The 14206-nt window shown below is 38.6% G+C and overlaps 1 protein-coding gene and 1 long non-coding RNA gene across 2 annotated transcripts in view; one reads left to right on the forward strand and one right to left on the reverse strand.

Moving 5' to 3' along the window:
• Nucleotides 1–4971: 4971 nt before the first annotated feature.
• On the reverse strand, nt 4972–11992 carry CBLN1 (cerebellin 1 precursor). Its single transcript, XM_073576152.1, has 3 exons — nt 11682–11992; nt 9876–9995; nt 4972–6452 (listed from the first exon to the last, which is right to left on the reverse strand). The coding sequence occupies exons 1-3, from the start codon at nt 11937–11939 to the stop codon at nt 6255–6257; spliced, it is 576 nt and encodes a 191-aa protein (XP_073432253.1). The 5' UTR covers nt 11940–11992; the 3' UTR covers nt 4972–6254.
• A 467-nt stretch (nt 11993–12459) lies between these two features.
• Nucleotides 12460–14206, forward strand: part of LOC141089684 (uncharacterized) — a 66378-nt gene continuing 64631 nt past the window's right edge. The window contains exon 1 of the long non-coding RNA XR_012232370.1: nt 12460–12571. This is a non-coding gene — a long non-coding RNA (uncharacterized lncRNA). The remainder of the gene's footprint in view (nt 12572–14206) is intronic.

The raw sequence follows: 14206 nt of genomic DNA on the forward strand, positions 1-14206 counted from the left end.
ACACAGTATCACACAGGATAGGATTAGATACACGGCTCAGCAGGCAGTATCACACAGGATAGGATTAGATACACGGCTGAGCAGTCAGTAACATACATGATAGGATTAGGTACACGGCTCAGCTGACGGTATCACACAGGATAGGATTAGATACACTGCTCAGCAGTCAGTATCACACAGGATAGGATCAGATACACAGCTCAGCAGTCAGTATCACGCAGGATAGGAATAGATACATGGCTCAGCAGGCAGTATCACACAGGATAGGATTAGATACACAGCTCAGCACACAGTATTAGACACACGGCTCAGCAGACAGTATCACACAGAATAGGATTAGATACACGGCTCAGCAGGCAGTATCACACAGGATAGGATTAGATACACGGCTCAGCTGACGGTATCACACAGGATAGGATTAGATGCACTGCTCAGCAGTCAGTATCCCACAGGATAGAATTAGATACACAGCTCAGAAGTCAGTATCACACAGGAGAGGATTAGACACTTGGCTCAGCAGTCAGTATCACACACGATAGGATTAGATACACGGTTCAGCAGTCAGTATCACACAGAATAGGATTAGATACACAGCTCAGCAGTCAGTATCACACAGGATAGGATTAGATACACAGCTCAGCAGTCAGTATCACACAGGATAGGATTAAATACACAGCTCAGCAGTCAGTATCACACAGAATAGGATTAGATACACAGCTCAGCAGTCAGTATCACACAGGATAGGATTAGATACACAGCTCAGCAGTCAGTATCACACAGGATAGGATTAGATACACAGCTCAGCAGTCAGTATCACACAGGATAGGAATAGATACATGGCTCAACAGACAGTATCACACAGGATAGGATTAGATACACAGCTCGGCAGTCAGTATCACACAGGATAGGATTAGATACACATCTCAGCAGTCAGTATCACACAGAATAGTATTAGATACACGGCTCAGCAGACAGTATCACACAGGATAGGATTAGATACACAGCTCAGCACACAGTATCACACAGAATAGTATTAGATACACGGCTCAGCAGTCAGTATCACACAGAATAGTATTAGACACACGGTTCAGCAGACAGTATCACACAGAATAGGATTAGATACACTGCTCAGCAGACAGTATCACACAGAATAGGATTAGATACACAGCTCAGCAGTCAGTATCACACAGAATAGGATTTGATACACGGCTGAGCAGTCAGCATCACACAGGATAAGATTAGATACACAGTTCAGCAGTTAGTATCACACAGGATAGGGTTAGATACACGACTCAGCTGACGGTATCACACAGGATAGGATTAGATACACAGCTCAGAAGTCAGTATCACACAGGAGAGGATTAGACACATGGCTCAGCAGTCAGTATCACACAGGATAGGATTAGATACACGGCTCAGCAGTCAGTATCACACACGATAGGATTAGATACACGGTTCAGCAGTCAGTATCACACAGGATAGGATTAGATACTCAGCTCAGCAATCAGTATCCCACAGGATAGGATTAGATACACAGCTCAGCAGTCAGTATCCCACAGGATAGGATTAGATACACAGCTCAGCAGTCAGTATCACACATGATAGGATTAGATACATGGTTCAGCAGTCAGTATCCCACAGGATAGGATTAGATACACAGCTCAGAAGTCAGTATCACACAGGATAGGAATAGATACACGGCTCAGCAGTCAGTATCACACATGATAGGATTAGATACACGGTTCAGCAGTCAGTATCACACAGAATAGGATTAGATACACGGCTCAGCAGTCAGTATCACACAGGATAGGATTAGATACACAGCTCAGCAGTCAGTATCACACAGGATAGGAATAGATACACGGCTCAGCAGGCAGTATCACACAGGAGAGGATTAGATACACAGCTCAGCACACAGTATTATATACACGGCTCAGCAGTCAGTATCACACAGGATAGGATTAGATACACTGCTCAGCAGACAGTATCACACAGGATAGGATTAGATACATGGCTGAGCAGTCAGTAACTCACATGATAGGATTAGGTACACAGCTCAGCAGGCAGTATCACACAGGGGAGGATTAGACACATGGCTCAGCAGTCAGTATCACACAGGATAGGATTAGATACACAGCTCAGCAGTCAGTATCACACAGGATAGGATTAGATACACAGCTCAGCAGGCAGTATCACACAGGAGAGGATTAGACACATGGCTCAGCAGGCAGTATCACACAGGATAGGATTAGATACATGGCTCAAAAGACAGTATCACACAGGATAGGATTAGATACACAGCTCAGCAGAAAGTATCACACAGGATAGGGTTAGATACACAGCTCAGAAAAGGAGAGTACATTTTCATTCCAAGAATTCCACTCATTCCATCTGATTTGTTTTTTGATTTTAAACGCCTCCGGTTTCCAGTTCAACTGCTATTTGCAATGTCCATTAACAATGCTCAGAGACAGTCCTTGAAAGTAGTAGGGATCGATTTGCAATCTCCATGCTTTTCTCATGGTCAACTTTACGGGGTCTGTTCAAGAGTTGGAACTGCCAAAAATCTGTTCATCTTTGCATTGAAAGGAAAAAACAAAAATCTTGAATGCGTTGAAAATAAAATACTATCAATACTTGGGTAATCGTTTAGTTAATTTGAGTTGCAAATCTGTAGTGTTGAATATATGATGTGAAATGTTTTTATGTGCAATATAATCATTATAATTTATTATAACTAATCACAGCTGGTTACTATGATGACCAGGCAACGCCGGGATCTTCAGCTAGTAGAGAATAAAAGCAAAAGTGGTTTTGATAAAATCCTCAGACATGGCATTGAAAAAATAATATTAAATACTAACATAAATATCAGAGAAAATTTGCAAAAATTACAACACTTTACTGTATACACCAAATGTTGTTTTTCTTAAAATTGATTTATTATTTCCCTTAATAAAAACTGAATAAAATGATATCAAAGAAATGAAATTACAAGAATGGACAATGAGTACCCAATACTGAGGAGGGAAGGGAGGCTTGTGCACATGAAAACCTTGTTCCCTTTATTAACCTCTTCATAAATTGTAATTGGTTTGAGCCGAAGCCCCTGACCAGCTGCTGCTGTTGTATCTGGATGTGTTTATAATGAAGAGTTAGTGGCAGGTCCTGTGTATCAGCAGATGAAAAGCAGACAGATCTCTTTTTTGTCTTCTAGACAAGAGCTGTTCATCAACAGAAGAGTACATAGGGGACAAAGTATATGTGAGCACCCGGAGGTCCGGAGGAAAAAAAAACCTAAGAAAGAAAAAAACTTCAATACTTTAAGATTTTTACCCCTGCCGTGCCATATTTACTCGAAAGTTTTCTAACAGCAAGATAAACAAATAGTGAACACACAGTGAGGGCTTTACCAACAAAGGACATCAAGATAAAAGGGATATACTTATAGGGAAACAACAATAAAAAAAGAAAAAAAAACATTAACAAGGATAAGAGGCACCAAAGCTAAAACAGGATGTGTTTTGTGGATATAGATAATAGATAGATAGATAGATAGATAGATAGATAGATAGATAGATAGATAGATAGATAATAGTTAGATAGATAGATAATAGATAGATAGATATGGGATAGATAGATAGATAGATAGATAAATAATAGATAGATAGATAGATAATAGATAGATAGATAGATAGATAGATAGATAGATAGATAGATAGATAGATAGATAGATAGATAATAGATAGATAGATAATAGATAGATGGATGGATGGATAGATAATAGATAGATGATAGATAGATCGATAGATAGATAGATAATAGATAGATAGATAGATAGATACTAGATAGATAGATAGATAGATAGATAGATAGATAGATAGATGGTAAAAAAATGGAACAGCACAATATCAACTAGCGGGTGCTCAGGCCTCCACAGCAATAAATCCAATACTTGCCCCAATCCAGACAAAAATATGTAAAAGGAAGGCAGCACTCCATAGACTTCAAGGTGAGAAAAAAGTGGAATATATTCAGATCCACATTGGATGGCGATGTTTCGCCTCACGCTGTGCCTTTCACTCTCAGGCCATTTGAGAAAGGCTCAGGGTGAGCGGAAACGTCACCATCCAATGTGGATCTGAATACAATCTACTTTTTTCACCATGAAGTCTATGGAGTGCTGCCTTCCTTTTACATATTTTTTGTCTAGATAGATAGATAACAATAGAACAAAAAGAGAACTTGAAAATCTTCCAAAAATTCTAAAATACATCAAAAAAGGCAGAGATGCTTAACTGCCAAGGCCTCCAGACAAATCAGGATGCAGTGGACCCTTATACTTAAGATGGCGGCAACACAGATAGATAGATAGATAGATAGATAGATAGATAGATAGATAGATAGATAGATAGATAGATAGATAGATAGATAGATAGATAGATAATCAGGAATAGTTGGATGGATGGATGGATGGATAAGAATAGAGGATAGAATAGAACAGAAACAATCCAGCTGTGGATATGATGGAGTCACCTGGCGCGCTGAAAACCTCGCCATGTCCCCATCAGCCCCACAAAACTATTACTAAGACAAAACAGAGGAGAAATAAAGCGACTTTGCTTATTATGCGGGTATTAATTTTCCCCTTAGGAGCTAATTAAGTTCCTTCTCGAAGTCAGGGGCTTGAAATAAAGCCACGGCGTGTTAACTCTGTAATACCCACTCATGTACTGATATTTGGTGGGGGATACTTAGGACACATATTCACATATTTATTCCAAATATTGTGTATATATATATATATGTATATTGTGTTTATATATATATATATATATATGTATATTGTGTTATATATATATATATATGTATATTGTGTTTATATATATACATGTACTGTATATTGTATATAGATAGATATATTTGGACATCAAAGTTACACTAACGACTTAAAAAAATTGTTAAAAAAAATCAGATTTCTTACACTTTTATTTCACTGGTAATTGAAGGTACAATCAAATATCTTCCCAAATTCGCTATCATAAAAGTATTCATCTCTGAGTGCTGCAAAATTATAGCATTTACATTTTTTTTTCTTTTTCGAAAGAACAGTAAAAATTATAAAATAGCCAACAAAAGACAATAATAAGAAATGATAAACCGTGACATGTCAGACAACATCCGAACAGAAGAAAAAAAGGCTTTGAAATATAGTTTCCTATTACGTGTATATACAGTTTATTTTTTTCTTTCTCTGTGCGTCTGTACGTGCGTCATTATGTTAGGTATCGTCTTATCATTTACATCGTTCCGGAAAGTTGTTTTTTTTGCTCAAAATTTCTTTTTTTTTAACATGCGACGTTAAGAATTTTGAGCTGAAGATATTTTTTTTTTTTTAAACGGAACCTGAAAAGAGTAAACAAAAGATTCTATTTGTAAACAAACACAAATATTTGACACTTTCCAATGATTTTTTTTTTTTAAATTATACACACAGACCTTTTTTTTGGCATCTGCCAGCTGAGGGGGGGGATAAGCTGGTGGGTATCTGACTTACAAATCTAGGAAATCATAAGACCCTTATGTCAGGGTAAAAGGGGCTTGAAGCGAAAGACATTCCAGCATTCACACCTATAGTACAGAGTATAATATTGAAAGTTGGATATACTTCTATCGCTTGTGTTTGGGCCACATTTTACAAGAGCAGGACAAGCATCGGACATGTAGCAGCCTTTATTTCCACGATCACTCAGAAATACAGAGAAATACTGGATACACCATTCTGCCACTGTGCTTTTTGTTAGGTATGGTGTTTTCCCGTGTTATCTAGATGCCAAAAATATACATGATATCTCTATAGTATTCTCTACCTGTTGTTCAACTGTGACAAATAAAATGATATATGGCATAGATGGGGTTAAACAACAGATATTTAGGCGACGATGACATAGATCAAAGGATGCAAAACAAAAATTGTCTCTCTTTTTTTTTTTTTTTTGTAATTCTTCCTAAAAGTGCAATGTAATGAAATGATGGCTGATCTCACTGGTTCTTCCTCGTCTGTTACAATAATAGAGTTTTTCCGAAGCGGGAGGACACACAGATAGATATGAAGGGTCTCGGATATTTCAAATTGTACATTGTCCCGTCCGAATCTCTTTAAGTGCAGCTATTTTGGGGCAAATAGCAAACGACCTCTCTTTTTTTTTTTGTCATTCGCTGCTCTTGGAAAAAAAAAGAAAAAAAAAGTCAGTTTAAAGGGGGAATACCAGAAATCCAGAAAATGTTGAAAACTTCCATCCTCCCATCAAATTGCCTTTGTCTAGTTTTAGGTAAACTCTGTCCCCTTTCTCCATCTGAATAAGAACCCCGTTGGTGGCTGCTTCTCTTGTTACATCCATGTCGCCCGCAAAGGCGGAAATCACAGGCCATCCATTCAGCATCAGACTCACCTACAGGGCAAAGACAACATGGTTAATATATTACTGTGATGATGTCCTGGGGGGTCTGAGAGAGTGCAGCCGAGGGTGGAAAAGGGGCAATCTGTTACTCTGTCTGGCTGTGAGTGGGGAGATCTGCAGCTTGCTGGACTTCACAGCCTCCTGGTATATTCCACAAAATGCTCAGGTTATAGCAGGAAAATGCCAAGGGTCAAGATGACCACTAGGGGTCTGACATTCATGCTATCTAATGTACACACTGAATACACGGAAGCAAAGAAGTGTTCTAGAAATGTGGCATCCATTCAGCCCAGATAGCAGAGATGTTATATTCAATCACTAACAATATTCTCCAGTAATGGAGGCCATTCATCATCTATTATCTATCTATCTATCTATCTATCTATCTCTATCATCTATCTATCTATTACCTATCTATCATCTATCATCTACCTATCTATTATCTATCTATCATCTACCTATTATCTATCTATCATCTACCTATCTATTATCTATCTATCTATCTATCTATCTATTCTCTATCTATTATCTATCTATCTATCTATCTATATATCTATTATATATCTCTCTCTCTCTCTCTATCTATCTATCTATCCATCAATCTATCATCTATCTATTCTCTATTATCTATCTATCGATCTATCTATAATCTATATATCTATTATCTATCTATCTATCTATCTATCTATCTATCTACAATATTATCTATCTATCTGTTATATATCTATCTCTATCTATCCATCAATCTATCATCTATCTATTATCTATTATCTATGTATCTATAATCCATTTATCTATTATATATTTATCTATCTATCTACAATATTATCTATCTATCTATTATCTATCTATCTATCATCTACCTATCTATTATCTATCTATCTATCTCTCTATCTATCTATCTCTCTATCTATCTATCTATATATCCATCAATCAATCTATCATCTATCTATTCTCTATCTATTATCTATTATCTATGTATCTATAATCTATTTATCTATTATATATTTATCTATCTATCTATCTATCTACAATATTATCTATCTATTATCTATCTATCTATTGATTATCTATCTAGCTATTATCTATCTAGTCTTTTTTTCTATAATTGATACATACCACATTCTTTTATGATGTATTTATACACATTTCCCCCTTTTCTTACATATCATTTTCTCCTGTCTTGTGTCACATCTTCCTAATGTCAGGAGTGTCAGTGACTGCCGGTGCCATCACATTGGCACAATGTTACGCCATGCAGGAGGGCTTCCTGCCATACTGTAGAGCCCACAGCTGACCCACTCTGACATCCTGGCAGGCTGTGCCCACTGCTTTGCTACCTCTGTGTAGTATATACATTATGTTGACATTTTTCAGCACATCTGACCCATGAAGTAGGACAGATAACACCGGTCACGGGTCACTTTTACGTTACACGGGGTTAGATGATTAATGGCGCGATGTCTAAGGGACAATTTACTGGCACATTAATGATGATGACACATTGCTCATTGTAAATTTCTTGCTGCAAACATCGCACTAAGCAGAACGTCCAGATGTGTGCTATCTAGACACAAATATGAAACGACCAGCGCATCAGAATATATCTAGAAGTGCCTGACTCTGGAGACTCGCGGCGAGCACTGCGCCACCTCCCCACTGTCATTTACCTGTCACATCCTGCTCCTCCAGAATCTAGTGACAACCATTACTTCTCAGTCACTTTGTGCTCGATATTATAACCTACATCTTAGGCGGTTTCACATTTAGGAAAATGTTTAACCTCAAAAAGTCAACGACTAGCTAAGTGCTGTGATAGTTTATTATCACGTGAACCGATACACAGGAATGGTGTCTGTGCGCCTGGTGATGGGCTCCACGTCATCACAGGCCCGTGTCTCCAGGAACTCTATGATTGATCACACCAGGAGCATAAATAGGACACATTAGCATATCGTGTCTCATGGAGCCAAAGTCTGCGTGTTAGGAAATCATTTCCATTAATATCTCCTGGACTCGGCCCGGTACCCAAGAATCCTCTATAAATTAACACCCATGTTTAGCACATCAGTGTCACACCCTGGTGGCAAACTGTAGTGTGCAACTAGGGCGAAACGGCAACAAAAGGGAAAGTGGTGGGATGTAGAGTGACGTCTGAAGGAGCCATATGGTGGATACACGGGTAATAAGGGCTAGATTGGCTGTAGGTGCCAACTCGTACGGGCCTTATATTACTGGGGTTAAAGGGCAAGTGCTTGTTGTAACTGGCTCCAACTCCACAGGGGTTAACTGCTTGACCTGGAAAACACCGTGGGGTTAACAGATTGGTAAATGTGCTATATGCAACATACATACTACATATATATATATATACAGTACTTCCGAATTGTCTCCTAATGTGTTTTGAAACAGTGTTTGCAGTGTATGTGTGTGCATTATAGATATATACAGTATATATACATAAATATATATATATATATAAATAAATATATATATAATGTATATCCCACTTATAGAAGTTTGAATGGTTGTGTGTGTGTATATATATGTGTGTGTATATATATATACATACTCCACTTATAGGAAATTTTTTATATCTATATATATATATGGAAAAATTAAAGTATTTATTTGTGTGCATATATACATATATACTTACTATATATATATATATATATTATTTATAAACTTTTCCAATTTATATAAGTGAGATACTGTATGTGTATCAGTATATATGTTACTTATAGAGACTGGAATATTTTCATAATATATACACATATATAACCATATATATATATATATATATATATATATATATATATATATGTGTAGGTGTATATACATGTATATCTATACACATAAGAAACTAACAAACATTCCAATTTCTATAAGTGAGATGTATATATATATATATATATATATATATATACTCACACTGCAAAAACTATTTCACAACACATTAGAAGACAATTTAAAAATACATCACGTATATATAATGTAAAAAGGCCCATTCTATTCGTGTCCATCTCTTGTGCCATTTTCCGTAATAAGAAGTAATATTCAAGACAAATTCGGTTCCAGCGTTGAATATATTTTAGTGATTTTAATTCCAATGTCGTGTTTTCTAAGTAGAAAGAAATAATAAACCCACCCTGGCCTCGTCTAAAAATTATCCCTGTGTATTTCTTAATATTAACCATAAGGGTGTAGTGATGATCTCTCTCATGCAGTTTTTCTATTGACTTTATTACTGTTCATTTTTCATTAATTTATTTATTTTGTAGCCAAAAACCTGGAGTAAGGGAAACAGTAACGAGTCACGCCGCACCTCTCATCCTCATCCGCTCCGGTTTTAGACGCGGCAAACTGCAGGTGTGAATTCAGTCCGACTTGTGATCATCGTCCCGGCCTTACCTGAATGGTTTGCCGGTTGTACACTTTCACCACATGGAAATTGAAGCTGTAAATCCCTTTTCTGGGCGATACGAAGGTGCTTCGTTCTGAATCAAAGTGGCTTCCAATATTAACCAATGTCTAGATACGGGGAAAAAAAATCCAAGTTAAATGTGATTAATAAGAGAACGGCCTTCTTGGTACTATAATATCCTGTAGGCGATCCCTATACCCGAACTTGTCACATGTGATACTCGATAACAGCTGACGGTTTGCTTAGAATGGCCATAAATAGGGAAATATTGATTCCAGAACTTCTTTCTGCATTTATGTTGCTGCTTACTAATAATTCTAATATTGTTTCGGAGGCGTCTAAACATTCCGGATAATGGTGTAGGCAGAAGGTAGGACGTGAAGGCAGTCAATCATCTGACAATAAGCTGATGATAACTGGGTATATTTGACAGCACCGCAGGACGGCTTTGTAGTGCGGAAAGATGTTAATATAAACAGTAGTTTTTAGTTCGGGGGTTGGGTCATAAAACCACCAGGGTAATCAAACGCTGCCGGATAGCTTTATTGCCGTTATATATGGCCTGCTGCAATATTCTCGGTGAGTTTGCACCCTATCAATCATTTCGGTAGGATCTCGTTGTCACTTCTGCGCTGGTTATATTAAATTAAATATCCTTTGTGTACTACATCATGGCCAAAACATTCGCCTGACAGCATATTGGCAATTTCGATGTCTTCGCAAATTTCCGAAAAAGTGGCATTCATTTTTTTTTTTTTCCTGGATAAACCAGGTAAGATTCCAGGTAGGAAGAATAAATGTTTTTTTATTACCATAATGGAAGAATAGTTCATCGCAAGCCCTTATTTGCATATTCTCGAGCCAATTAGCAAAGGATAATATTCTAGGCGCAAAGCGGAGCTGATCTGCTCGTGATCAAGGAATGGGAGTTGAGACCCTGCTCTCAGTCCTAAAAAAAAATGTATTTGTTCACACCATTCAAATAATCATTTATCTTTCCAAAAACTTATATTTTACCCTTAATGTATCTTTTACTTTTAGATACACAATCTCAATGACTGCAAGCACATCGATCAAGAACAAAGGGAAATCTTAGACATTGGAGAAACCAGCAGAGATGACAATAACTCCCAATATCCGCTCTTCACACAGTGATACTATAACTATGACCACTCATAAGTTCTTTATAAGCTATACTAAGGGTTTTATTATACTTCTAAGAATAGGAAAACCATAGATTTCTCCGGCACTGTGAGTCGATGGTTGACCTGTTAAATCAAATCTCTTGAAAAACTTATTAATAGTTTGCTTTGGGTTTGGATAATGGAGTAAAAGGGTTAATTCTGATCATGAAACTTAAATAAAATCTTCGCCTCCCACTATGATTGACTGGTGTAGATAGGCAGGTGGCTTTGCTTCTATACACCTTGCATTTCTCTACCTAGGCTTGTGCTGCAGAAAAGTACATGGCACCATCTCCCTCCGCTACCACGGTTGACAACTTTTTTTTTTATGGACACATCAGACGGAATCATTAAGGCTTTAAGTGTTACGTATCTCCAGATCTTACATGAAGACATTAGTTGCATTCTCTGTGAACCTTAAAAGGGTGATAAATAAAGCCATAGAAAACCTATAAAATCTATTTTTTTTACAGACACGGGAAGAAAAAGTGCCCTGTTTTTACGGGCTGTCCAGGAATTCCTGGAGGGTTGACGACCCTGTCCGCTACCTGCTGAACCGACGAGGGTCGCATGCTATAAAACAAGTCAGGCTCTTCATGCATTGCTTACCTGGTCAAAGTATATAATCATAGTTCTGTTACTCATCTCGGAGGGTTCGTGATTTGTGCTCCTGATAGCCGAGAAAGCCACTTTGGCGCTTCCGGAGCGCACAGAGATGCCCAGCGCCGTGCCGGTTGGGTCAGCAGTTGGGTTAGAGTCACAAACCACCAGGCATTTCCCCTCCAGTAGAATAGGTTCTGTTTCATTCTGACCACTGGTCATCCCTGCCAGCCATGCCAACCCAAGCACCAGCTCCAAGACCCACATTGCTATAGCTGGGCAGTACAGTTAAAGGCAGAGATCCACTTGGGCACTCACACACCTTAAGGTCCCCCTTAGCTTCCCAATCTCCTCCCTTCTTCTCCTTGTAGGAAATAGACCATCAACCTTTCGAGATGTCTTGAGGATTGCTCTTAATGGGGGGAGAGACCCTTAAAAGGCACTTTACCCACTTAGATAAGAGCTCTCCACTGTGTCCATTCAGCACCTGGCTCTTGGCACTCTTGCACTCCTCTCCTAGGAATGTCTGTCTCAATATCTTAGCGCTTGCATATCAGCTTTGCCCAGTGCTGCTCCCTTGGATGAGCTCAAGACATAGTGTAGCTCCTGCTACAACATAGAGGCATCCAATACTACAGAGCAAAAAGCTGAAAGATGCACAAGAGGGAAGGTGGGGGCCAATCTGCAACACCACCCTCCCCACTCATCACCAATCCACAGTCACAAGCCTTTACCGGGCAGCGAATCTTCAGCTGGGCTGCTTCCCTCCATGTGACAGCTGTGGCTTTGTTATAGAAGTCAAAGGCAGGTGGTGACTGCTTCTCTCTCATTCTTGCTCAGGTCTGAATATGGCAAATGGATCATTACTGCTCCATCTTCCTTGCACTGCAGCCTACAAGGTAAGTGAGAGTGGCAGATACCAGACACACCGGTCCATTCTTGCACTGGGGAGCAGATAGCATCCTCCTCTTAATTCACTTGCTTTGACTATAGTACACAGAATTGACTTTTTTTTTGCCCAGCATGTAAACACGTGCATAGGGAGATAAGTATTAGCCAGGTATCCTTGGAAACTGTCAAGAAGACAATTTTGAGGATATTTGCTTTCTGAGCTGCTGCACCTTTAGGACTTGAGCGGGGGGGGGGAAATATTTCATTTTTGGAGGGATTACAAGGCAGGATTATAAGAGTCAATCGCATTATTAAATGACGACGGTAGAATGTATAATAGCGACTCTGCGGCGTATGCGCCCATTTTCTCTGCCCTGAGAAAAACTTCCTGCAATCCTCGTGAAATGTCTATTAATCTCTAATAATAACCATCATGTGCTTTTATAGACAGGCGCCTTAAAGCGATGCAGAAAACATAGTTACTTTCAGTGACGAAGAAACACGAAAAAAGTTTCAACAAAGGAATGGTGCATCTATTTACATGTTTATGTCAATATTGACAGAATGTAACAATCTCAAGAATTCCGAAGTATAAATTGTGTCAAATGCTATTCTAAAATGTTCCCTTCTTTCGGTGAAGGGCAAAGCTATAGGGGGGCTCTTGTGATGAAGCCTGAGGGGGGCCCAAAGGGTCTCTCTATGCCCCTCTTGAAAAAAATCAGTAATAGGGTATGTGCACACGTTGCGGATTGCTGTGCGGATTTTTCTGCGCGGAATCTCAATCTCTTGGCAGAATCCGAGCGTTTTTTTAATGCGGATTTATTGCGGAATTTGTGCGGATTTATATAATGGAATGGGTGTAATGCACACAAAGAATTGACATGCTGCGGAAATGGAACTGCTGCGGATTGCTGTGCGGATTTTTCTGCGCGGAATCTGAATCTCTTGGCAGAATCCGAGCGTTTTTTTTAATGCGGATCTCCTGCGGATTTATTGCGGATTTATATAATGGAATGGGTATAATGCGCACAAAGAATTGACATGCTGCGGAAATTGAACCCCTGCGGATTCCGTGTGGAATTTTCCGCAGCCAATTTTTTTTTTTTCACATAGGTCATCATTGTACTGTAAATCACTTGCGGATCTGCAGCGGATCCGCAAACAAATCCGTAACGCGTGCACATACCTTTAGACTTGGGCACTGATAATTAAGGAGCTTCATGTTTAACTTTTTGTCTGTGATTTTTTTTTTTTTAAGAACAGTAATAAAGTGAAATAAAGCATGACTTCTGCTTTCTGGCAGATATTCCTCTTTTTTTAAGTTTTTAACCCCACTATAGAGGTGTTTGGAAGGTAAGGGGTTACTTTTGGTGGCGTTCACCATTTAAAGGGATTAGGTTTAATTCTTGCAATAACTCCTGGGTTTATATGACAGGTACCCGGATTCCAAGGACACAAACAACCAGCCTGGGGCCAAACATTTTTTATTGTAGCCGTTGTATTTTAGCACCAGCTGAAAGATTTCCAATATCCACTGAGCTGCATCCATTAAGGCTAACATCACACAGCGGAGCCTCAGATTACTTGTGACTCTTCCCATTTTAGTAACTTCACTGATAAATGTCGCTTCAAAATGAAAGACT

Source organism: Dendrobates tinctorius, unplaced genomic scaffold (genome assembly GCF_039654945.1).
Source record: "Dendrobates tinctorius isolate UK_male_01 unplaced genomic scaffold, ASM3965494v1 ptg000047l, whole genome shotgun sequence".
Lineage (NCBI taxonomy): Eukaryota > Metazoa > Chordata > Amphibia > Anura > Dendrobatidae > Dendrobates > Dendrobates tinctorius.